At 50.7% G+C, this 26,677-nt stretch overlaps 1 protein-coding gene across 2 annotated transcripts in view; it reads left to right on the top strand.

Annotated features, from left to right (window-relative positions):
* Positions 1–26,677, top strand: part of SPTBN4 (spectrin beta, non-erythrocytic 4) — an 82,188-nt gene that overhangs the window by 7,581 nt on the left and 47,930 nt on the right. For both annotated transcript variants that reach the window (XM_036346144.1, XM_036346143.1), the window contains exons 3-13: positions 6,313–6,464; positions 7,613–7,786; positions 11,346–11,437; positions 17,000–17,080; positions 18,208–18,323; positions 21,382–21,494; positions 21,588–21,775; positions 21,848–21,965; positions 22,826–22,984; positions 23,995–24,297; positions 25,146–25,296. In XM_036346144.1, the coding sequence (XP_036202037.1) occupies positions 6,313–6,464; positions 7,613–7,786; positions 11,346–11,437; positions 17,000–17,080; positions 18,208–18,323; positions 21,382–21,494; positions 21,588–21,775; positions 21,848–21,965; positions 22,826–22,984; positions 23,995–24,297; positions 25,146–25,296 (1,647 nt within the window). The remainder of the gene's footprint in view (positions 1–6,312; positions 6,465–7,612; positions 7,787–11,345; positions 11,438–16,999; positions 17,081–18,207; positions 18,324–21,381; positions 21,495–21,587; positions 21,776–21,847; positions 21,966–22,825; positions 22,985–23,994; positions 24,298–25,145; positions 25,297–26,677) is intronic.

Raw genomic sequence — 26,677 nt, 5'->3', positions numbered from 1 at the left:
GGAGAGAGAGATAGAAACATCAAGGATGAGAGAGAATCATTGATTGCCTGCCTCCTGCATGCCCCACACTGGGGATTGAGCTCGCAACCCGGGCATGTGCCCTGACCGGGAATCAAACTGTGACCTCCTGGTTCATAGGTTGACTGTCAATCACTGAGCCATGCCAGCTGGACCCATTCTAATAGTTTTTAATGCACATCTTGTCCTTTGCATGTGGGTGATCTTTAAAAATGTGCGTTGCTAATTAGTGTGTGTGCAGACATACATTTTAACTCTTTGTTGAAGTATTACGTGCACACAGAAAAGCTGGTCAATCATGAGTGTCCAGCATTTCCACAAATGAGCACCATCTTGTAACCAGCCAGCAGATAAGGATTCAGAATATGGCAGCCCAGACAAGCCCCACTCTGGCCACCTCTCTATCCCTGCATCTCAAGAATAAAATCTGTTCCTCACTTCCAACAGTGCACATTCCTTTTGCTAGTTTTTGAGCTCCACGTAAATGGAATCATGCAGCATGCACTGTTTTGTGTCTGGCTTCAGCCACTCCACACTCTGCTTGTAAGATCCATCCCCTTCTGCCTGTACAGGTAGGTGGTCCTTCGTCGCTGTACAGCGTGCCACAGGGTGGCGAAGCTGTGGCCTCTCCTCCTGATGAGCAGTTGGGTTGCTTTTAGGTTAGGGCTCTCACAAACGGGACTATTGCAAACTAGCAATTGCTAGTATTACAAAGTATTACCAATGAAGCTATTGCTGCTTTCAACTTCCTAGTACATGTTTTTGGTGGGCAGACCTCTCACTTCTGGATGGCTTAGACCCACCACGGAGTGACATTGTTGGATCATAGGATAGGTGTATATCTAACTTCGGTACAGACATTGCCAGTTTGTAGCATTTTACATTCCCCTCAGCAGTGTGTGGGTGTACAACCAACCAAACCTTGCTATGGTCGTTCTTTTTAATTTTAGCCGTTCTGGTGGGTGTGCATTCTCTTGTGGCTTTAATTTGCATTTTACTGATGATGAATAACAACTAATGAGGTGGAGCACCTTTTCATATGTTTATTGACTATTTGGATATCCTGGGAAGTGCCTATTTTCCTGCCTTTTTCGGATTGCTTTTCAGGAGTTCTTATATATTCTGGGGCCAAGACCTTTGTCATATGTATGTGTTGTGAATATTTTCTACCCACGCTGTGGCTCATCTTTTCATTTGCTAAATGGTGCCTTTTGACAAACAGAATTTCTCAACTTATATATAGTCTAATCTAATAATTATTTTCCAGATGGCTAACATTCTGTGTCTTCTTTAAGAAATATTTGCCTACTCCAAGACCGTGGAGATATTGTTTGATGTTTTCTTCTAAAAGCCTTGTTGTGTTCCTCTCACATTTAGATTTATAGCCCAAATGACATTTATTATGTTTATTGTGTACAGTGTGGGGGTCGGGCCCCCCCCCACAGGGATATCCAGTTGACTCAGCTCCGCTTATTGAAAAGACTTTCCTTCCCTCCTGAACGTCAGTGTCACTTTGCCGTAAACCTGGGAGCCCTATAGGTGTGGGTTTGTGGGTGCAGGTGTTGCTGACTGATACAAGTTTTGTCATATTCTAGATTGCATTTTTTTGCATGATTTTCTCATTCAGCACTGTCTTAAGACTCATCCATGTGGCTCTGTGTACATCTAATCTGTTGCTTCTCACTGGTGCATGGAGTCCTGGGTGTGTATTCATCATATTTGACCCATCCCTTCCCAGTGATGGACAACCAGGCGGTCTCCAACCCTGACCCAGCTCCTTGCCACCCCATCCCCACATAGCACGTCACTGAACATCCTTCTATGTGCTATGAACCAGTGTGAAAAAGTTTTGGGGACACATAGGGGAAAGAATTGCTGGGTCATGGGGGTGTACACTTGTTTAATTGGACTGGTTGTTTTCAGAATGGATGCCCCAGTCTATATCTTGCACCAGCAGGCATGAGGATTATGATATTCCATATTTCCACCAATATTCATGGTATTCTCCAGCTTCCTAACTATTCCCAGACTAATATCAAAACATACCACTTACATATTAAGTCTCTCTGTATCCTTTCTCCTTAACCAGTAATGGATAAAGGAGTTCTCCCTCTGCTCCATGGAAGTGTCAATGTATTAAAGATATGAATAAATTAAGGTCTCATTCTAAGGAAATGTATCTCACTTGTGATTGGTGATTGCCACAGTGGAGAAGAGCATATGAATGATAACTCAATATGAGCACATGGCAGAGGTAGGACAATTGTGATTTGGCTCAGAGTCTTGACAGCCCAGAGGTACCTGTGCCAGCTAGATCCTGGCAGGAAGCCAATGGCCCCCTCAAAGGGATAAAACAGAGGAGAGTTTAATGAAGGGCCACATACAGAGGTGTGGGCAGTGGAGCCCCCCAGGGGCTGGGGCTAGGCAGGCAGTGGTGAGATGGGAAAGAGGCCTCCCCAGTAGGAGCAGGGGATGCAGGAGAGGAGCCAGTACTGCCAGAAGCTGGTCATGCAGGGAGGCCTTTCCTCTCTCCTCTCATCTGCTGTCTAAACCCAACAGAAAGTCTGAGGCCTTGGAGGGCTGGGGGCCCAGTCTCACAGTCCACACGGAGCAGGTGCGGAAAAGTGCTGGGGGCACTGGAAGGGCAACGGAAGACACACACTGCTGGCAAACACTCCGTGTCATCATAGGTTGGAAGTGCACTCAGGGACATGTTTGGTTTCACCCCTACTGTGTTTTATAAAAACGTAAATCAGTTGCAACATTTAAAAACAGGGAGTTTTTGCCTTTAGAAAATACAGATGTTTGGCTCCTCATGATGTCACATGATATGGCAGCACTGGGCCACCATCTTCAAGACTCCCGACAAGGGCCCACGTGGGCGCTGAACCTGCGAGGGGGGCCTCGTTTTCCCATTTCAGGCCCGCCTGGTCCACTGGGCATTTCGGTTCTGGACATGTCAGCTCAGCTCCATGCTAAGGTTGTAATCACAAAAATCAAACTCTCACTGCATGGTCCTTTATGAAGTCGCCATCCAGGTGGTCCAGGATGTGGTCCTATTAATTTTCTTTATTAATTTTCTTGATTTAATTTTCTTGATTAATTTTCATCAAGTGAAATGACAAAATAAAGAATGTTCTCTTGGGTCCTTGTCCTCCAAGCATGAGTCCCCAAACACCCAGGGTCCCCCAGGACCCACTGAAGGAACCCTGATCTATTCCAAATCCCTCATTTGCAAATGGGAATATGGAGGCCCAAAGAGGAGAGATGACCTCTGGAAGCCACACAGCTGGCCATCTCCTGGCGGCAGAGCTGAATCCAGTTTCCTCATTCTGGCACCACTCTGGGGACGCACTGAAGTTCCGTTTTGGCATCAGCATTGGCCAAATCTGCTGTGGGCCTGGGCATCAGCATTCAAAAGCAGAATAACCAAACATCCAATTCTTCGTCTTTTTCTGTCATCACTTCCTCATATGTGATCTTAAAAGTGTGACCACTAAATTACTTGGTAATAAAATGTGAATAAATCTATATAGGCTAAGCTGCTATAACAAGGAGACCCAAGCAATACAGTGGCTTAAAGGAGTTAGAAGCTCATTTCTCCCTCCTGCACAGTCCCCCGATGAGCAGCCTCACTGGCAGAGAGGCGCTGTTCCAAGCAGTCAGTGTGGGTCCCAGGTTCTTTCTTCCACGCTGTGCTCTCTGGACCTTGGTGTTCAAGCCTGTGGGAATCAGGAGAAGAGGAATGAAGGGCAGGCAGCAGGTTCTTTTTTTGATAAAACTTCAAATTATGAAATAATTATAGGTTCACAGAAAGTAGCAAAGGGAGTACAGATGATAAAAAGACAAATAACCCAATTAAAAATGGGCAAAGATATTTCTTCAAAGAAATACAATTGGCCAATAAGCATGTGAAAAGATGATCAACATCATTAATCATTAGGGAAGTACAAATCAAAACCATATCGAGACACCATTTTATACCCACTAGGATGGCAATAATAATAATAATAATAATACCTAGGAAATAACAAGCGGTGGCGAGGATGTGAGGAAATTGGAACCCCCATACATTGCTGGTGGGAATGTATAATGGTGCAGCCACTTTGGAAAATAGTTTGGCAGTTCCTCAAAAGAGTAAAGATAGATTATCAAGCCGTTCCACTCCCAGGTATATACTCAAGATAAACTGAAAACGTGCCCACAGAAAAACTTGCACCTGAATGTTCATAGCAGCATTATTCATAATCACCAAAAAGTGGAAACAACCCGAATGTCCCTTAACTGATGAATAGATAAGTAAAATGTAGTGTATCTACGCATGTAATATTATTTGGCCAGAAAAAGCAATAAAGTACTGATACATGTGACAACATCAATAAACCTTGAAAACATTATGCTAAGTAAAAGAAGCCAGACACACAAAAGACCATCTATTGTGTGCTTCCATGTATAGAACATGCCCAGAACAGAGAAAATATATTAATGGTACCTAGAGAAGAGTGAATGGGGAGTGACTGCTAATGGTTACAGGGTCTCTTCTTGGGGTGTTGAAAATATTCTGATGTTAGACAGTGCTGATGGTTGCACAACTCTGTGACTATACTAAAAGCCACACTTTAAATTTATACTTTAAAAGAGTGAATTTCATAATATGTGTAGCTCATACTAAAGCAGTTATCTAAGAAATGCGCAGGAGACTCCCAAACCGTTTCTTTGTGAGCAAGGGAGGCAGCAGTTGCACACATTGTCCCCCTCCCCTCCCATTGTCAGTGTCACCTGAGTGTAAAGGAATCAGGAGGCCTTGTTAAAATTAAATGACAAAGTTTTATTCAAGGATCTTAAGATTTGCAATTCTGGCAACACTACTAGGACCCAGAGTGTTCCAAAGGAAAGAGGAAAGCTGAGTAAAAAGTGCATTCTTGAGAAGAATCAGTCCTGCATTCCTAGCTTCTGGATTGGTCTGAGAGGGTGACCTGCCAGGTGTCAAGTGTCTGGACACATGAACATTTTCCCCCTAAGTTCTTCTCATGAACATTCTTTCCTAAATTCTTTGGAAGGTTATCTGTAGGATTTATATCTATTTCTAGGCATTGATGCACAGCTGAAAAGTTCAAAAGTTAAGTCCTCAGGCTAGTTAAAGTAAAATAAATCTATTCCTCACGTTTCAGCCCATTCTAATTTAAGTAATTTTGTTAGCTTGGCTATGGTGAGTCCATTTTGTTTTTTCACTCTTTCCTCTGTAGTCACCCTCCTCTTCCTCACCCTAAGGAGGTGGGATATGCAGTGTCTAGCTGGCAGTCCAGTTGCTAGGGAGTCGGAGGCAGGGCTCCTGCCCTCCGGGAGCATTCTGTGTAGCATAGTCCTTCCTCTTCGTTCCCCACAGCCTCAGTTGCCAGGTTTTACTTTTCCATCTCTACTCCAATATGCCCTCTTCTCACATTCCCACAGCTCTGCCCTCCTCCAGCTTGGACCTCTCTCTTCTGAGTCCCTTCCCCAGTCACCTCCCTGGTCTCCTGGCTGCCATTCTTGCCCTCTGTGACCCCCCCTCCCAGACAGCAGCCTGAGATATTCCCGAAACACAGCTGTCATCTTGTCCCTCCCCCAGGGGCACCTCCATGGCTCCCTAGTATGTTATCTGTTCCCCAACTACACGGAGCTCTGTGACAGAGGACTCTGCCTTATTCAGAGCTTAGAACAGTGGGGGACACATGGTAGGCGCTCAAATATTTATTGAATGAACAGAGCCAACTGGGATAGAAAACAGGGAAGGCTTCTTGTGGATGTGATATCTCAGGAAAACTTTAAATATAGTTTTATTTATTTTAGAGAGGAAGGGAGAGGGAGAGAGAGGTAGAAACATCAATGATGAGAGAGAATCATTGATCAGCTGCCTCCTGCACGCCCCACACTGGGGATCCGAGCCCGCAGCAGGGGCATGTGCCCTGACGGGAATCCAACAGTCACCGCCCGGTTCATAGGTCAATGCTCAACCACTGAGCCAGGTGGGATGGCCTTTTTTTTTTTTTTTTTTTTTTAATATTTTTATTTATTTCAGAGAGGAAGGGAGAGGGATCTCAGGAAAACTTGAAAAGACAAAGGAGGCTGTCTTCAGGTGGGCAGCGGCGGGGAGGGCAAGGCGGCCCAGGGAGGAGGAGCCGACTGCGCAAAGACCTTACAGTTTTGGAGAGCTGGGCCTGAACAGTGGGCGGTGGGGGCCTGGGGTGAAGCTGGAATGGGGGTTCCTGGGGAGGTTCCTCGGGGAGACGGGGCTCATCAGTGCCTGTCCTTCAGATGAGCGGGAAGCCGTGCAGAAGAAAACTTTCACCAAGTGGGTGAACTCTCACCTCGCCCGCGTTGGCTGCCACATCGGGGACCTCTATGCCGACCTCCGGGACGGCTTCGTGCTCACGAGACTCCTGGAAGTGCTGTCCGGGGAGCAGCTGGTGAGGGGGCGTGGGGGGCTGGGGGAGGGGTTGGCCCTGGGGTCTCTGGCTGGGCTAGGACTGGGGCCTGGCTAAGGGGTGGGTGCAGCGTCCCGGAAGGCGCAGGTCGGTGAGGACGAGGCTCTGGCCAGGGGCGGGGCTCCGGCACAGGGGCGGGGCTCCGGCACGGGGCGGGGCTTGGTTGTGAGGAACCTGGAGGCGTCCTGGAACCATGGATTTTGATGAAGGTGAGGGCCCTGGCTGGGCTGGACTCCGGGCTTGGGCGGGGCTCTGTTGGACCGGGCTAGTGCAGTCGCAGGGGGCAATGGCTCTAAGACAGCAGAACTCTGTGGAGGGGTCTGTGGATGAGGGTGTGGCTGTCATCGGAAGGGGATGCCTTGGTCGTGGGTGTGGGGGGACCCGACAGAACTCTTGTATGTGTGTGGCTTGTGTGGGTTACGGTTGTATTTCTGGGCTTGGGTGGGGCTTCATCGTGCAGGATGGGGTTCTGATAGAGCTGGAGATTCACTCCAGTCCAGAGCCTGGAGCTCAAAGTCGTGAGGGGCATGGCTATAGGATAGAAACAAATGCCTTTGGAAGGAATGGAGCTAGGAACCAGGGGAGAGTCTTTGGATGGGGTGGGGCTTGATAGGCATGGGCGAGGCTCCAGCCGGGGCCTGAAAGGGTGTGGCTGTAGAACTAGAGGCAAAACTTTGATAGCCTAAGGCCACCTATTGGATAGGAGTCCAGTGGAAAGGCCGGACTGCGGCCACAGGCAGGGGCGGAGCTTAGCGCTCAGGTGTAGCTATCAGCTGGGAGGTGTAGCTTTGGTAGAAGCGGGGCACAGGAACTGGAATAAGCCTGGAAGGGAACTGGCTCTTGAAAGGGTCAGGCTATGGGAAGGAGAGGGATTCTTTTTTTAAAAAATTTATCTTCATTGTTGAAAGTAGTACAGATGTCCCTCCCCTCCCTTCTTCCCCCCACTGACCCGGGGGGGGCTGGGGGATTCTTTAGGATTGGGTCTCGGGTCTTTGATGAGGCTGCAGGAGTCTGGTCTGGGCCTGGATATCCAGAGGCCTGACTACGGGGCTGACGTCTTTGAAAGGGGTGGTGCCGGGGCACAGGGTTCTAGGTCTGGTCCTCCATCTCCCAACGCCCCGCCTCCCTAGCCACGGCCCACGCGCGGTCGCATGAGGATCCACTCCTTGGAAAACGTGGACAAGGCCCTGCAGTTCCTGAAGGAGCAGCGCGTGCACCTGGAGAACGTGGGCTCCCATGACATTGTGGACGGGAACCACCGGCTGACCCTGGGGCTGGTCTGGACCATCATCTTGCGCTTCCAGGTGATCCCCAGGTGTTCCCTGCCCAGCCGGCCTCCTAAGGTGGGGCCTGAGGGGGGCGTCCCCCATCCACTCAACCATTCATTCGTTCATTCATTCACTCCAACAAATTCTAATATGCTCCAGCAACCCTGTTCCAGGGAGTGGAAATGAAAATAATGATAAAAATAATAATCATTGCCCCAGCCTGTTTGGTTCAGTGGATAGAGCGTCGGCCTGCACATTCCAGGTTCAATTCTGGTCAAGGCCATGTACCTCGGTTGCAGGGTCCTCCCTGGCAGGGGCTCATGCAGGAGGCAACCAATCCATGTGTTTCTCTCACATCAGTGTTTCTCTCTGTCTTTCCCTCTCTCTTCCACTCTCTCTAAAAGTCAATGGAAAAATATCCTCGGGTGAGGATTAAAAAGAAAAATCATTGCCGAAACCGGTTTGGCTCAGTGGATAGAGCGTCGGCCTGCGGACTGAAAGGTCCCAGGTTGGATTCCGGTCAAGGGCATGTACCTGGGTTGCGGGCACGTCCCCAGTAGGAGATGTACAGGAGGCAGCTGATCGATGTTTCTCTCTCATCGATGTTTCTAGCTCTCTATCTCTCTCCCTTCCTCTCTGTAAAAAATCAATAAAATATATTTAAAAAAAAAGAAAAATCATTATCACCACCAGCATCATTATGATCATCATTTTTATGTTTTTTACTGTGTTCCAGTCACTGTTCTAAGCATGTGGCATTTAATACATACAACAACCCCCTAAACTAAGTAGTTTTTATTATTCCATCTTACTGGTGAGGAAACAAGCCCAGAGAAGTGAAGTAATATGCTCAAGATCACACAGCTGGGTAGTGGAGCTGGAATTCAAATTCCGACAATTTTGCTTCTGTTCAGAAACAAAATAGATTTTCTGCCTTTGTCGATGGACAATAAACAAACCTATAAAAATATAAACAAGGGGTGTATGGGAAAAGTACCAGTTCTAGGCAAAGAAGAAAAAAGAGCTATGCAGAAGAGATTATAAATCAGTAAAAGATATAAAATATTAAGTTGATGGCATTGATATTTTAGATTGGGTGACCAGAGAAGGGCTCTCTGAGAAGCACTTTGCTAAACAACATATGAAAGTGAAGGGAGAACGCATTCCAGATAGGGGACACAGCAGATGCAAAGGCCCTGAGGTGGCATGTTGGACGTACAGAAAGACCAGAATGGCTAGAGAATAGGAGGCCAGAGGTGACTGAGGAGATGATATCAGAGGGGCTGCCAGGGCCTAGGTGGTCTCTGATAAGCAGTCTGGGTTTCATTCTGTCTGACATGGGGAGAGACTGGAGAGTTTTATCAAGAGGCGAGGCGTAGTCAGGTTTAGAAGGGTCCCTCTGGATTGGGTGGTCACCAAAATTGGGGGCTGGGAGTCCAGGGAAGAGTTTGGAGCTAGACCTGGGGATGGGGCATAGAGAGGTGAAAAGGAGGGCAGCTAGGAAAGAAGCTGGGGCGGGGAGGTGGGGGGGTATGATGGGGGAGTGGACATGCCATAGGGGAATGGGAAGGATGGGTAGCTGTTCAGGTCTAGACCCAAGGCTCTGGCCTGAGGACTGGAGGATAGTGGAGCCACCCTGAGACAGGGCCAGAGAGAAAGATCAGGTTTTGGAGAGACACTGAGGTCATTTAGAGAATGGTGGTCATCAGGGTCAGGGGACATTAGTAGGAGGCATTTATGAATCCACTGGATACTGGGAATGGAGCTCGGAAAAATGGTGAAAGCTGGAGACAGGTATGGACGTCAGTACAGAATGAGGGAATGAGACCATTGGATTGGGAGGGGGGTGGGTGGCTGGTAGCTGGAGCCTAAAACCAGGGATTGGGCTACCTAATTCTCTACGTTGTACCTAAATGCCAAACTCAGCTCTCAAGTCTAGGGCGCAAGTGTCGAGCACCCCCCTAAGTTTCTCGAACCTGCTCTTATTCTGGGTCCTCCAGGACATAAACGTCACCTGGTCCTGGAACTCTTACAGAGAAGTGAGCACTTAAGTCTATTAGGGCCGTGGTCGGCAAACGGCGGCTCGCGAGCCACATGCGGCTCTTTGGCCCCTTGAGTGTGGCTCTTCCTAAGCCTTAGGAGTACCCTAATTAAGTTAATAACAATGTACCTACCTATATAGTTTAAGTTTAAAAAATTTGGCTCTCAAAAGAAATTTCCATCGTTGTACTATTGATATTTGGCTCTGTTGACTAATGAGTTTGCCGACCACTGCACTAGGGGGACTGTAACAAAATGCCACAGGCCAGGGGCTTAAACAACAGAAATTAATTTTCTCATAAAGGTCAAGGTCAAGGTGCCAGCAGTTTTGGTTTCCTGAAGCCTCTCTCCCTGGCTTGCCAAGGACCATGTCTCGCTACATCCTCACATGATCTTTCCTCTGTGTGGGCCTGTGCCTAGGGTCTCTTCCTCTTCTTTCTTTAATACTCACCCGAGAATATGCTTATTCATAATAGAGAGAGGGGAAGAGGGGGGAGAGAGAGAGATAGAGAGAAGCAAACATCAACCGGTTGCCTCCTGTGGGTCCCCCACAGGAGTTGGACCTGAAACCTTTTGGTATGCAGGATGACGCTCCAACCACCTGAGCCACACTGGCCAGCGCTCTTCCTCTTCTTATAAGGACACCGTGTATATTACATTAGGGTGCTACCCTTATGACCTCATTTAACCTTAACTCACTCTCTGAGGCCCTATCTCCAAATACAGTCACACTGGGGGTTAGGGCTTCAACTTATGAATTTTGGGAGGCGGGGGGGGGGGGGGGGACGGCAACACAATTCTGTCCATATTGGGGAGGCAGTAAACCAAATGAAGAAATAAAATGTATAATGATAAATTCTAAGGAGATAATAAGGCAGAAAAGGGGGATGTGCAATTTGGGTAGACATATTGAGATTTAAAATCAGGTGGTTGGTCAAGTCCTCACTGAGAAGGTGACGAGAGTACAGACCTCAAGGAGGAGGTGGGGCCTTGTGGGGGCCTGGGGGAAGGTTGACCCAGGCAAAAGGAACAGCCAGCACAAAGGCCCTGGGGAGGGAGGACACTGGTGAGTTAGTGGTAGGACAGAGGTCTCTGGAGGAGAGCGAGGTGCTGAGGGTGAGGCCAGAGATATACCGAGAGGGGATTGTGAGACTTTTATTCTTACCCAGAGTGAGCTAGAGCCACGGGCTGAGGGTAGGAGGCACGTGATCTAATTTGGCTGTTCACAGGGTCCCTCTGTCACTTGAAGAACAGATTATGGGGCTGGGGGGGGGGGGGGAGACCAGCATGGAGGCCACTGCACTAGCTCAGGTGGGAAATGATGATGGCTGGGATCAGGGAAGTGGCCCAGACATCAAGGATGGCAGCATCCCTGGAAACTGAGGCCCTAATCCACCACTGCCCGCTCCCTGTTGTGGATGGCCTGGCCCACTCCTGAACCCCACCCCTGTCTCCACCTACTGTTACCCACTTCCCTCCCTGGCAATAGGGTGGGGGTGGGTTTCCCAGCTTCAAGCCCTCCAGGTCCCCCAAGCTGAGTTTTGTATCCTCACAGATTCAAGTCATCAAAATCGAGACGGAGGACAACAGAGAGACACGCTCTGCCAAGGATGCGCTACTCTTGTGGTGTCAGATGAAGACAGCCGGGTAAGCTCCCCTCCCTCAGTCCCACTCAGATTGGGCCCTAACCTTGGGGGCTCCTTTGGGGTGAGTGCAAGTCACAGCTCAAATCCTGTGTCAAAAGTTACATGTGGAACTAATAGACTGTAATGAAAACACATCCACTCTTCTGACCTTGATGAATAAACCTGCTTAACAGCCCGGCCGGTGTGGCTTAGTGGTTGAGGGTCGACCTATGAACCAGGAGGTCACAGTTCGATTCCTAGTCAGGGCACATGCCCAAGTTGTGGGCTTAATCCCCAGTGGGGGGCATACAGGAGGCAGCCAATCAATGATTCTCTCTTATCATTGATGTTTCTATCTCTCTCTCACTCCCTCTCTCCCTTCCTCCCTGAAATCAATAAATATATATACTAGAGGCCCAGTGCACAAAATTGTGCACTCAGGGGAGGGGGTTCCTTCAGTCCAGCCTGTGCCCTCTTGCAGTCCATGAGCCCTCAGGGGATGTCCAACTGACCGCTTAGGCCTGCACAGGGAGCGGGCCTACGCCATCAGTCAGACATCCTTAGCACTGCTGTGGAGGCAGGAGAGGCTCCTGCCACCACCGTTGCACTCACCAGCCGTGAGCCTGGCTTCTGGTCAGTGCACATCATAGCAACCAGTCATTCTGTCATTTGGTCAATTTGTGTATTAGCCTTTTATTATATAGGATATATGCACACATATTTGTGTATATATCTATCCTACCTAATAATAGACAAACATGGTAATTAACCGTACCTCCGACATGCTTCCCATTGGCTAATCAGGGTGATATGCAAATTAACTGCCAACCAAGATGGCGGTCGGCAGCCAGGCAGCTGAAGCAAACAGGAGGCTTGCTTGCTCCAGTGATGGAGGAAGCCAAGGTTCCCCGCTTGCCGCTGCCGGCCTCTGAGCTGCACTCTAAGAAACAATGTTGCAATTATAGAAGCTAAACAAACCCCAGAAACCTGCTTTCAGCCAGCCGGGCCTCAGAGCTGGAGCTGCAACAGTGTTTCAATTATAGAAGCCAAACAAACCTAGATACCTGCTTTTAGCAGCTGAGGTCTCAGAGCTGGAGCCAAGCCTCAGAGCTAAAGCCAACTCTCAGTTCCAGTGACAGACATAGAAGGTAAATAAATCCCAGAATAAAAAAAGAAAAAGAAAAAAAGGAGAGGTTGGGAGCTTCAGTCACCCGCCAGCCTGAAAACGGCCCTCAGCCCCTCACCCAGACTGGCCAGGCACCCCAGTGGGGACCCCAACCCTGAAGGGTGTGTGACCAGCTGCAAACAGCCATCAGCCCCTCATCCAGGCTGGCCAGGCACCCAGGCGGGACCCCCACCCTGATCTGGGACACCCTTCAGGGCAAACCAGCCAGCCCCACCCATGCACCAGGCCTCTATCCTATATAGTAAAAGGGTAATATACAAACTGACCCTAACAGCAGAAGGACTGGGAATGACTGGTCACTATGACACACACTGACCACCAGGGGGCAGATGCTCAATGCAGGAGCTGCCCTCTGGTGGTCAGAGTGCTCTCACATGGGAGGAGCTCTGCTCAGCCACAAGCCAGATTGATGGCTGCCAGCACAGCGGTGGTGGTGGGAGCCTCTCCTGCCTCCTCAGCAGTGCTAAGGATGTCCGACTGCAGTTTAGGCCTGCTCCCCACTGGCAAGTGGACATCCCCCGAGGGCTGCCGGGCTGCCAGAGGGATGTCTGATTGCCACCTTAGGCCCAGTCCCCCGGGGAGTGGGCCTAAGCCAGCAGGTGGTCATCCTGTGAGGGGTCCCAGACTGCGAGAGGGCACAGGCTGGGCTGAGGGACCCCCCCCCCACCCCGAGTGCACAAATTTTTGTGCACTGGGCCTCTAGTCCTATCTAATAAAAGAGAAACATGGTAATTAGCGTACGACCGCTACCCTTCCCATTGGCTAATCAGGGTGATATGCAAATTAACTGCCAGCCAAGATGGCGGCCAGCAGCCAGGCAGCTGGAAGCGAACATGAGGCTTGCTTGCTTCAGTGACAGAGGACTCCAAGTTCCCTGCCTGCCTTGCCGGCCTCTGAGCTTGCAGTTTGAAACATTGTAACAAATATAGAAGCTAAACAAAACCCCAGAAACCCGCTTTCAGCCGGCCAGCCGGGATCTCAGAGCTGGAGTTGATACAGTGTCTCAATTATAGAACCCAAACAAACCAGATACCTGCTTTCAGCAGCAGAGGCCTCAGAGCTGCAGCCAGAGCTAAAGCTGGCCCAGAATAAAAAAGAAAAAGAAAAAAAGGAGCAGTTGGGAGCTTCAGTCACCCGCCAGCCTGAAAACAGTCCTCAGCCCCTCACCCAGACTGGCCAGGCACCCCAGTGGGGACCCCCACCCTGAAGGGTGTGTGACCAGCTGCAAACAGCCATCATCCCCTCACCCAGGCTGGCCAGGCACCCCAGTGGGGACCCCCACCCTGAAGGGTGTGTGACCAGCTGCAAACAGCCATCATCCCCTCATCCAGGCTGGCCAGGCACCCCAGTGGGGACCCCCACCCTGATCCAGGACACCCTTCAAGGCAAACCAGCCAGCCCCACCCATGCACCAGGCCTCTATCCTATATAGTAAAAGGGTAATATGCCTCCCAGCACCGGGATCAGTGGAGCCGAGAGGCCTCCCGGCACTGGGATCAGCGTGACAGGGGGCAGCGCCCAAACCCCCTGATCGCCCTTCGGCTCTGTGTGTGACAGGGGGCGGGGCCACAACCTCCCTATCCGCCCTGCTCTGCTCGTGACAGGGGAAGGCGCCCCAACCTCCTGATCAGCCCTGCTCTGTGCCTGATACAGGAGAGCTCCCCAAACCCCTGATCGCCCTGCGGCTCTGTGTGTGACAGGCTGCGGTGCCCCAACCCCCTGATCGGCCCTGCTCTGAGCCCGACCAGGGGCTGCACCTAGGGATTGGGCCTGCCCTCTGCCACCCGGGAGCAGGCCTAAGCCAGCAGGTCGTTATCTCCCGAGGGGTCCCAGACTGAGAGAGGGCACAGGCCGGGCTGAGGGACCCCCCCAACCCCCCGGAGTGCACAAATTTTTGTGCACTGAGCCTCTAGTCTACACTAATTAAAGAGAAACATGGTAATTGACATACGACCACTACCCTTTTCATTGGCTAATCAGCGAGATATGCAAATTAACTGTCAGCCAAGATGGCGGCTGGCAGCCAGGCAGCTTGAAACTAACATGAGGCTTGCTTGCCTCAGTGACGGAGGAAACCAACGTTCCCCGCCTTCGGCTGCAGGCCTCTGAGAGGGCAGTTTAAGAAACATTGTAACAAATACCACCGGGCTTCAGCCAGCAGATTTGCAACATTGTAAGCAAAGACCAGAAACCTACTTTCAGCCGGAGGCCTAAGAGCTGGAGCCAAGCCTCAAGGTAAAGCTGGCCCAGAATAAAAAAAGAAAAAAAAAAAAGAAAAAAAGGAGCAGTTAGGAACTTCAGTCACTCCCAGCCTGAAAACAGCCCTCAGCCCCTCACCCACGCTGGCCAGGCACCCCAGTGGGAACCCCCACCCTGATCCAGGACACCCTTCAGGGCAAACCAGCTGGCCCCCACCCATGCACCAGGCTTCTACCCTATATAGTAAAAGGGTAATATGCCTCCCAGCACCGGGATCAGCATGACAGGGGGCAGCGCCCAAACCCCCTGATTGCCCTGTGGCTCTGTGTGTGACAGGGTGCGGGGCCCCAACCTCCCTATCCGCCCTGCTCTGTGCCTGATAGGGGGGAGCTCCCCAACGCCCCCCCCACGGGCCCTGCTCTGTGTGTGATGGGGTAAAGCCATAACCTCCCCATCGGCCCTGCCCTGAGTGTGAGAGTGGCGGCGCCCCAACCCCCTGATCGGCCCTGCTCTGTGGGTGATAGAGGGCGGTGCCCCAACCCCCTGATTGGCCCTGCTCTGTGAGTGACAGGGGGTGGTGCCGCAACCTCCCCATCGACCCTGCCTTGAGTGTGACAGGGGATGGTGCCCCAACCCCCCAATTGGCCCTACCCTGAGCGTGACTGAGGATGGCATCACAACCTCCCAATCTGCCCTGCTCTGTGCATGACGGGGCGGCTCTGAGCCCGATCAGGGGCTGCACCTAGGGATTGGACCTGCCCTCTGCCACCCGGGAGCAGGCCTAAGCCAGCAGGTCGTTATCTCCCGAGGGGTCCCAGACTGTGAGAGGGCACAGGCCGGGCTGATGGACCCCCCTTCCACCCCGAGTGCACAAATTTTTGTGCACCGGGCCTCTAGTATATATATAAAAGCCTAAGTGACCCAATGACCCAACAACCGGCCAACCAGTCATTATGACATTCACTGACCACCAAGGGGCAGACGCTTAATGCAGGAACTGCCCCCTGGTGGTCAGAGTGCTCCCACAGCCAACCTCCCCACGCCGGCCAACCTCCCACAGTCCCTCCCTGCCAGCCAACCAGCCCCAATTTCTCCAATAGGGACTGGGTGAGACTACCCTGATTGGCCCCGATCGCCGGCCAGGCTGAGGGACCCCACCTGTGCACAAATTCATGCACCGGGCCTCTAGAGAGTGTGTGTGTGTGTGTGTGTGTGTGTGTGTGTGTGTGTGTACATATATGTGTACATACATATATGCATGTATATGTGTATATGTATATATTTTTAAAATAACCTAATTAAAAAAACATACCTATATAACATTCTGGAAGCCAGGTTCAAATTAGAACTGGACTCCTCAGAGATCAATGCTAGAAAGTGGTGTACTGTCCCAGCCTGCTCTTTTCTCTTTGCCCCAACTCATCCTGCACCCCGAGAGGCCTCATGTGCACCTCTGTGGATCCTCCAGCTCCAGATTCCAGTCACTCTCCCTCCATGAACAGAGCCACTTGCCAGGCTAGCATGGCACACACCAGAGCTTGGGCAACTTGTGTGGGAAATTCAGGGTCCTGGGTGCCTTCAATGGGGTTAAGAAGGGGGGTGCACAGATCTGCTGGGCATGGCCCCTGGACTCCCACCCCTCTGTCCTTCAGGGAGGACTGTGGCCTGTAACTGAAGTGCCCTCTGGTGAGCAGCCCCTGGGAGGAAGGAGGAGACTGGGCCTTGTCCCTCATCCTTCTGGGGCTGTCTGTCTTGCAGTGCGATCTGTTTCTCCCTGTGTCAGTGGTTACCTGTATGTCTGCTTTTCTTTGTTATCGCTCCCTTCCCCTCCCTCCCTACTCTCTCCCTTTCTGTCTCTCTCTCCCCCTCCTTTCTTTCCCCATCTCTGTACCTTGCTCTCTCTGTCTCTCTCTCTGTCCATCCCTTCTTCCCTCCTTTCTGTCTCTTCCTTCCTCCCTCTGCCCCTCTTCTTTTTATTTTTACCCCTCTCCTGTCTGTTTCAATCTCTCTCTCTTTATGTCTGTCTCTATCTCCCTGGCTCATTGTATCATCTATCTATCTATCTATCTATCTATCTATCTATCTATCTATCTATCTATCATCTATCCATCCATCCATCCATGTCTGTCTCTCTCTCTCTCCCTCTCCCCTCCTGACTTTCTCCATCTCTGCCTCTATCTCTCCCTTCCATGCTGCTAGTTACCCGGAGGTAAACATCCAGAATTTCACCACCAGCTGGCGGGACGGCCTGGCCTTCAACGCCCTCATTCACCGGCACAGGTACCGCCTGGTCTGTGGCAACCCAGCCCTGCCCTCCCCCTGCCTGACGTTTCTCAGGTACATGCCTGTGCATATATGTATACAGACAATCACAGACACGGGACCTGTGCCTTCACCTCCGTGCACATACATTCCCTTCACACAGGCAGGTGCACACGCCACATAGACCTCTGCCCAGGCCACATACCCTGTGCACACGTGGAAACATGCTAGCCTTCACACAGATGTGTGCACACAGACACTCAGGACATACACAGCCTGTGCCTGCTGTCCCCAGGGTGGAGAGTTCACTCCCCCGTGGATGGTCCACCTGAGTGTGTGCACAGCACCTTCTCCCATCAGAGTCCTTTCTCTTGGTGCAGCCCAGAGAGCCCTTCTGGCCCCGTGCATACCCACCCAGTCATACCTCAGAGCCTGGCACTGACCTGGCTGAGAGGTGGGCACCCAGACAAATCACACCCACATGATCATCCACGTGACAGATTGTGGAAACTGAGACTAGGGGGCTGGGAGGGACTTTGGTGTGGCAGAAGCCAGAACCCCCCCACACACACCCATATACACAAGGGGAGACCCAGCTGCACCTGCACACCCAGAAACTCACAAGTTGTAATGGTGCCCAGCTTACAGGGGTAACACGTATCGAGTGCTTTCTGTGTACCCAGAATCGTTTTAAATGCTTTTCCAATAAGTCATTGAATAGTCAGTGAGCCTATGAGGCAGATGCTATTACTATCCCCATTTTACAAATGAGAATGACGACACGGAGCCACGGAGAGATGAAGCAGCTCACCCAGATGACAGCCAGGAAGTGGCTGAGCTGGGGTGTGAGTCAGGCAGGCTGGCTGCAGCCCTCACACTTCTAACCACTGCATAGCACTGCATAGAAACACTCAAGCAGACCGTGTGCACCCTGAAGTCTGACAGACATGTGTCCTCACACCTGCAATGCTCACGCCCACCATAAGTGCTGCGCAAACACGTGCCAGCACGCACAGCTTTCCCTGCTGGGGCCATGCCCCTCCCGCCCTCGCCCTGGGCGGGACTCACACAAGGATGTCTTTTGCCTGTTTGCTCACTGGCTCTGGAGCCTGCCTCTTGCCTGCCTACTCTGTGCCCCTGCCTAGGCCCGATCTCGTGGACTTCAGCAAACTCACCAAGTCCAACACCAACTACAACCTGCAGAGAGCCTTCCGCACGGCTGAGCAGCACCTGGGGCTGGCACGTCTGCTGGACCCTGAAGGTGAGCCTTGCATGACCCCAGTCCTGATTCCCTCTTTGGGGCTGCTATCCCCAATGCCATCCCAAACTCTATTCCATTCTACCCAACACCACCCCAAATCCCAAGTTCCCTCCCAGCCCCCCGCCCTCTCCACCTCCATCCCCTCCCCTTGCCCATCCCCACGTCCCTTACTTTCTCCATCTCCATCTTTTTTTAAAAAATATATATTTTATTGATTTTTTACAGAGAGGAAGGGAGAGGGATAGAGAGTTAGAAACATCCATGAGAGAGAAACATCCATCAGCTGCCTCCTGCACACTCCCCACTGGGGATGTGCCCGCAACCAAGGTACATGCCCTTGACTGGAATCGAACCCGGGACCCTTGAGTCCGCAGGCCGATGCTCTATCCACTGAGCCAAACTGGTTAGGGCTCCATCTCCATCTTAAACCCCAGCCCATTTCCATTTCTATCTCCCCTTTCTCAAATCCATCTTCAATCATCTCCCCTCAAACCCATTCCTCCCTCCCTAACCCCAGACCCAACACATACCCAACTCCAACACTGTCCCATCCCTAACCCCAAAGCCCTTCTCAACATTATCCCTCTCCCCATCCATGAATCTCACTTCCTACCTCATACCTATCCCCAGCCCATCCCGATGTCTGTCCCTATCCCCAGCTCTGTCCTCAGCCCCGCCCCTTCCTATTTTCAGTCTATCCCTAGCCCCAGCCCAAACTTCAGCCTCATCCCCAACCCACAGTCACATTCCACACCAATCCTCCACCTCTGGAATAACAGCTGCTCTCTTTTTCTGAGCATCTACTCTGTGCCAAGCACATGGCTGGGAATTTGATCAAAACTGTTCCCTTTCATCCTCACACTGACCTAGTTGGACAAACTTGATTAATCCTGTTTTAAAGCAATGAAAACTAAAGGGTGAGAGATGTGAAGTCACTTGCACGGGGTCACACTGAAAACCAGTAAACAGGACTTCTGATTCCAGACTTCATGGTCTTAAAGCATTCCTCTGCTTGCCTTGTATAGCCGTATTTAGTGCTCAGTGCCTAGCACATGGTAGGTGTGTAGTGAACATCAGTTTCACGAGGTGGGCTGCATATAAGGTTGCGCGTTCCATGCATTAATTAAAATGGTCATTAAGATTTGTTGAGTTTTTCTTCTGTGGCAGCTAGTCTTTATAATACTTACAGTCTTCCTAGGCGGCAGGCACTGTGACTGTCCCTGCTGTAGCAATGGGAAAACTGAGGCTTAGAGAACTTAGGTCTATTTTCTTTCTTTCTTTTTAAATATATTTTTATTGATTTTAGAGAGGAAGGGAGAGAGAGATAAAAACATCAATAATGAAAGAGAATCATTGATCGGCTGCGTCCTGCACACCCCACACTGGGGACTGAGCTCACAACCTGAGCCTGTGCCCTGACTGGGAATTGAACCATGACCTCCTGGTTCATAGGTTGACGCTCAACCACTGAGCCATGCCAGCCGGGACCATGCAGTACGTGGTTGAGCTTGGATTCAAGCTCATGCTGCCTCCAAATGCCATGTCCTTAACCTCAAACCTCATAAACCACTCATTCACTTAGTAACTATTTATTGAGCTCCTACTGTGCACAGCAGGGAGAGTGGTTAGAAAGACAGGCAGAGTCCATGTGCTCCTGGAGCTCAAAGTGCAGATAAGGACATAATCACATAAGTGAATATCTCATTGCAAATTATGATAAGAAATTTGGAAGGAACTAGGAGGAAATGATAAGCTGCTCCGAGGAAGAATAACAAGAGACCAACTCTAGACAGGATGAACAGGGAGACTTGTCTGAGCAAATTTGAGTTGAGCCCTGGAGGATGAGTGGGAGTTAGGCACACAGAAGAGGAAACAGTGTTCCAGACAATAAGAATATAAGAATACGCCCTAACCGGTGTGGCTCAGTGGATAGAGCGTCGGCCTGCGATCTGAAAGGTCCCAGGTTCGATTCCGGTTAAGGGCATGTACCTTGGTTGCAGGCACATCCCCAGTTGGGGGTGTGCAGAAAGGCAGCTGATCGATGTTTCTCTCTCATGGATGTTTCTAACTCTCTATCCCTCTCCCTTCCTCTCTGTAAAAAATCAATAAAATATATTTTTAAAAAAAGAATAGTGTGTGCAAAGGCCCTGAGGTGGAAGGTAGATTGGTGAGCTCAGTAATTAGAGCATCAGCCCAAGCACTGAAGGGTTGCAGGTTTGATTCTGGTCAAGGGCACATACCTGGGTTGCAGGTTTGCTCCCCAAGCATGCAGGAGGCAACCAATCAATGTGCCTTTCTCACACCTATGCCTCCCTCTCTCTCTGTACTTCCCTTCCACACTTTCTAAAAATCAATGGAAAAAATATCCTCTGGTGAGGGTTAACAAAAAATAAAATGATAACAATAATAGAGACTTTCTCTATTGTGGTTTATATGTGTCAGGCACTATTTTTTTTTTTTTAAATATATTTTATTGATTTTTTACAGAGAGAAAGGGAGAGAGATAGAGAGTTAGAAACATCGATGAGAGAGAAACATCGATCAGCTGCCTCCCGCACATCCCCTACTGGGAATATGCCCGCAACCCAGGTACATGCCCTTGACCGGAATCGAACCTGGGACCTTTCAGTCCGCAGGCCGACGCTCTATCCACTGAGCCAAACCGGTTTCGGCGTGTCAGGCACTATTAATCCCACGAGGTAGGTCTCCATTTGTCAAATATAAAAATTAAGGAACAGAGAGAGGTTGGTTATTTTGCCCATGGCCACACAGCTGGTGGGTTCTTGCCCTGGCCGGTAGCTCAGTTAGTTAGAGCGTTGTCCTGCCATGCCAAGGTTGTGGGTTCGATCTCCGGTCAGGGCATGTACAAGAAGCAACCTATGAATGTACAACTAAGTGGAACATCAAAATTGACATTTATTTCTCTCTCTCGTCCTCTCTCTAAAATTAATCAGTAAAATTTTTTTAAAAGAGTGGGTTCTCCCTCCCGCCCCAATAGCATCTATCCCTCTGCTCAAATGCTCACTGTCATGCTCCCCCACTCCCCCTTACCCCCCAGATGTCAACATGGAGGCTCCGGATGAGAAGTCCATCATCACCTATGTGGTCTCTTTCTACCACTATTTCTCCAAGATGAAGGCTCTGGCTGTGGAGGGGAAGCGGATTGGGAAGGTATGAGGGACCGAGGAATGGGGTGGGTGGGAGCCTGGGAATCCCATGGGGCACACCTGCGTGAGGCTGACCCCAGCCTCCCGTGTGGGCCAGGTCCTGGACCAGGTGCTGGAGGTGGAGAAGATCATTGAGCGCTACGAGGAGCTGGCGACCGAGCTGCTGGCCTGGATCCGCCGCACTGTGGGCCTCATCAGCAACCAGAAGTTCGCCAACTCCCTGAGCGGGGTGCAGCAGCAGCTCCAGGCCTTCATGGCCTACTGCACCCTGGAGAAGCCCGCCAAGTGAGGCCCAGCTTGGGAGGGAGGGCAGCAGGTGGAGGTGTGGAGGCGGGCTCCTGAGCTCAACACCCTCAGGTTTCAGGAGAAGGGGAACCTGGAGGTGCTGCTCTTCAGCATCCAGAGCAAATTGCGTGCCTGCAACCGCCGCCTGTACGTGCCCCGGGAGGGCTGTGGCATCTGGGATATCGACAAGGTGAGGCTGAGGGTGTGGGAGGCAGCCTTGCTCTGGGGAGTTGTGTGGGGTGTTCCCTGCTCAGGGGAGCCATTCCCAGGTAGACATTGTGGATCGCATATTCATCCTGACAGTTTTCCAGCAGTAACGGGTCATGAGGAAGCAACGGGTTTCTTCCAATTTGCACAAAAGTGCCATTATTCCTACGAGTGACCTTAGACCAGGCACGTCAAACTCAAAGGCTAACACGGGCCAAATAAACAGGGTTTAAGTTTATGTGGTGAAAAAAAACAAAAGCTTCAATTTTCATAGAAACGTAGGTTTATTTCAATAGAGACATGCTGAATACAAAGGGCTGAAATAAATGAGTAATCGTTAACATAAAATAATAGAACATTTTAATAAAAATTAACATTTTTTCTTAACATTAACTTACCAGGCGCTGAATAACTGCACAAATTAATAAGCGTAATGCAAATAAACCTATTTTTCTTGTTCTCCAAAAGCGAAATATTTCCTGTTGCGCACACCAAACGAGTCAGTCCAAAACTAACATATCCGCTGCTAGCGTTAGTGGAGAGAATGGCGCGCCTGCACTAAGGTGCGTGAGGGAAATGAAGGCAGCACAATTATAGTAACCAGTCACTGGCGAATGTTGAGTTCGTTATTAATAATTATGTATAACAGGATATTGTAAAAATTAAGTTATGACATTTTATTAAAATGTTTCTTACGTACCGTTACATTGGCTGGGCTGCTGTAATATTTGTTGTGGGCTGCATGTGGCCCATGGGCCGCGAGTTTGACATGCTCGCCTTAGAGAAAGCGGGGCCATTAAACGGGGAGAGTTACTGGAGTCTGCCTGCCCCTCTGTTCCCTAGGCCTGGGGCCTGCTGGAGAAGGCAGAGCATGAGCGGGAGGCTGCCCTTCGGGCGGAGCTGACGCGGCAGGAGAAGCTGGGACTCCTGGCCCAGAGGTTTGACCACAAGGTGGCCATGAGGGAGAGCTGGCTGAATGAGAACCAGCGCCTAGTCTCCCAGGTACTGGGCATGGGGCTTGGGAGGGAGGATGGGGCTGATGCTCTGGGACTAGGGAGGAAGACTTGATCTTTTTTTTTAAGACACTTTTTCTTTTTAAATATATTTTATTGATTTCAGAGAGGAAGGCAGAGGGGGAGAGAGATAGAAACATCAATGATGAGAGAGAATCGCCGATGGGCTGCCTTCTGCATGCTCCCTACAGGGGATTGTGCCCTGGCTGGGAATTGAACTGTGACCTCCTGATTCATAGGTCAACGCTCAACTACTGAGCCACACTGGCCAGGGAAGACTTGATCTCTTAAGCAACAGAGAAGTTTTGGATTAGGTGACAAGAGGCTAGGAAGGGAAAATCGTTCTCCTAGGTCAGTGATGGCGAACCTTTTGAGCTCGGCATGTCAGCATTTTGAAAAACCCTAACTTAACTCTGGTGCGTGTCACATATAGAAATTTTTTGATATTTGCAACCATAGTAAAACAAAGACTTATAGTTTTGATATTTATTTTATATATTTAAATGCCATTTAACAAAGAAAAATCAACCAAAAAAATGAGTTCGCGTGTCACCTCTGACACACGTGTCATAGGCTCGCCATCACTGTCGTAGGTGATTGGTGTTGTTTGAGGATTGGAGCGAGGGCCTGATATCCAGGGGAACAGGAGAGTGAGGCTAGTCTCCCGGGTAACTAGAGAAGGAAGAATTCGTATTTTTTCAGGAATAGGGAGAGTATTTAATTATCTTTTAAGTGACAAAGGAGGTTGTATCTGGTGCCCACGGTAACTCAGGAGGACAGAGCTGGTCTCCTAGGTAACAGGATAGGGTAGGCCTGGTCCCTAGTCTTTAGGGAAAGGAAGGATGGGCCTGTTTCCTAGGTAACATGTTTAGGATTAGAAATGTAACCGGGAAGCATGGGGCTGGTCTCCAGGGTAACGGAAGTAGGTGGGGAGTTTTCCAAGTTCACCCTGGGCTGCTGAGGCGGCGTGGGTGAGTGTCTGCGTCTGCCCTGCTCCAGGACAACTTCGGCTATGAGCTGCCGGCCGTGGAGGCAGCCATGAAGAAGCACGAGGCGATCGAGGCGGACATCGCCGCCTACGAGGAGCGGGTGCAGGGCGTGGCGGAGCTGGCCCAGGCACTGGCGACCGAGGGCTACTATGACGCCCGGAGGGTGGCCGCCCAGCGTGACAGTGTCCTGCGCCAGTGGGCCCTGCTGACCGGGCTGGTGGGCGCCCGGCGGACACGGCTGGAGCAGAACCTGGCCCTGCAGAAGGTCTTCCAGGAGATGGTGTACATGGTGGACTGGATGGAGGAGATGCAGGTGGGGGCCAGACTGGGGCCAAGGGTGGGCGTGGTGGGCCAGGAGGGGCGGGAGGGATCTAGGCACTGAAAGGGCTACCAGAGACAGGGAGAGGGAAGGAGAGAGAGACAGAAAGATAAAGAGAAAGAAGGGAGACAATGAGAAAGAGTGAGAAAAAAGAGACAGGGAGAGACAGAGGCAGAGAAAGAGACAGAGACACAGAAGTAGACTAAAAAGACACAGAGATATAGAGACAGAAAGAAAGATTATTCCAGGGGAAAGGGGCGGGGGGGCGGGGGCACTAGAGCGAGTGGTAGAGAAGCAGACACAAAGTTAGCAATGGAAATAAATCTAAATGGCTACAGAGAAAGGCACAGGAAGATGGCATCTACTTGAGAAAGACCACACAGAGAGATACAGAGAGAGATGGAGAAAAGAATTATGGGAGCAGAGAGAGGCACAGACAGTGACACATGGAGATAAAGAAATAGTGATGGAGATAAGACAGAGAGAGATGGAGACGGAGTGTAAGGCAGAAAGAGGTGGGGGCAGAGAGAGGTGGGAGAGGATAGAGATGGCACAGAGCAGGAGACAGACATCGTGACAGCCAGGGCCCCAAAACGTGGAGACGATGAGCGATGGAACATTCAGAGAGAGAAATGAGGGCAGAGACAAGGAGGCTGAGACGAAGGTCAGAGTTCAGGCGATGGTGTAGGAGAGCAGAGGCTGCCTGGGGCATGGGCGGGGGGGGGCAGATCGATGTCCGCCTCGATCGCCAATGCCAAAAGTATCCCAGGGCCTCGATCGCCAATGCCAAAAGTATCCCAGGGCCAATGCCAAAAGTATCCTCAGTGCTGCCCCTCTTACAGGCTCAGCTGCTGTCTCAGGAGTGTGGGCAGCACCTGGTGGAGGCAGAGGACCTGTTGCAGAAGCATGGGCTGCTGGAGGGGGACATTGCTGCCCAGAGTGAGCGGGTGGAGGCCCTCAACGCTGCTGCTCTGCGCTTCTCCCAGCTTCAGGGTGAGTCTGACTTTGGGATTTGGGGAGGAGACTTCCACAGCTGATGCTATTAGAAGCCGAATGACTCCTGAGAGGGAGAAGGAAGGAATGAGCTCCCTGTCTTTGGAAGCATCCAAGCACAGACTAGGATCCCACTCCATCGGGGATGTATCATCAGAGAAATCAGTGCCTTGAGTAGGAGGTTGAACCATGTGACTTATTCCTGCTTTGAGAGTTTGTAGCTATAGTTCCCATTTATCTAGCATTTTTTATGTGCTAAGCCCTTACAGCTGGATCGCAATGAATATCATAAAAGGACTGTGTAAGGTAATGTATTGTCAGGGTCTGTTCACCAGCAAGTGATGGCAACTCAATTCAATGAGCATTGAGGAGGAAGAGGGAATGAATGTATTGGCTGATATAACTGAAATGTCCAGCGAGAGGTGAGATGGCTTCAGGAAGGGCTGGATCCAGGCATGGTTCAATGATGCTTTTAAGACTCACTCTCTCTGATTCTGTTCCCTATGTTTGTGTCACTGTTGGGCAGCCCTTTCCCTTGTGGTGTAGATCTGGGGTCACCCAGCCCCTTTTTACATTTCAGCAGCCCGCAGACTCCAGCAGAGTCAGGCCCCCCGTTCCCAATAGTTCTGACAAAAGGCCCAGGGGGAGCTTTCATTAGCCCGCCGTGGGTTCCATCCCCGTGGCTCAGACAAGCAGAGTGGCCCTGGACTATACAGTGATCTAATTGGCCACATCTTTGTGATGTACCCACCCCAGGGCCAAGAGTGGGGTCAGCTCCCTCCAAAGACTTGGCCTGGGAGAGAGGAGGTGGGCCACCATGACCAGAAGCAGGGGCATGGATGCCAAGAGGCAAAACTGAGGCTGACTCTACTGAAATTCTGATTTACTGATGTCATTTTCCTCCAGCCAAAACCACCAGGAGCCCCCTCAGTCAAAACAAGCTGGGTTGTTGGCTCTTTGCACAGACCTTGGGGAATCTTAGTAAGAGGCTGTTAGGAAGGGCTTGTTATGGGATGTGGCCTGTGTCAGTGGCTTGGGATGCGTTTGTGTAGTGTATCTTGCTGCAGACTGAATGCTGTCAGGAAGGGGGGCAATGTGATGATTGCACATCTTAATCGTTTCTCGGGAATTCGAAGAAATCGTTCACCTTAGCTGGGTGAAGGGGTGACCTTGTTGCTGTGTGTGCCCGGACATCAGGATGGCGGGATCGCACTCTGTCCCGCTTGGGCACAGCTGCAGAGTGCCTTGTCTGATGTTGTACCCTGCGTGTGCTCCCTGTGTGCACTGACATCAGCCAGAGCTGCTTTGAGGCCCAGAGCTGCAGAGCCTATAACAGGGTTTTGAGGCTGATCTGTCTTGTTCCTTTATCTGGAGTCAGGAC

This window comes from Myotis myotis, unplaced genomic scaffold, assembly GCF_014108235.1.
Source record: "Myotis myotis isolate mMyoMyo1 unplaced genomic scaffold, mMyoMyo1.p scaffold_m19_p_19, whole genome shotgun sequence".
NCBI classification, from domain to species: domain Eukaryota; kingdom Metazoa; phylum Chordata; class Mammalia; order Chiroptera; family Vespertilionidae; genus Myotis; species Myotis myotis.
Note: the sequence above shows the minus strand (reverse complement) of the source record. Positions and strands in the feature narration are given on the sequence as shown.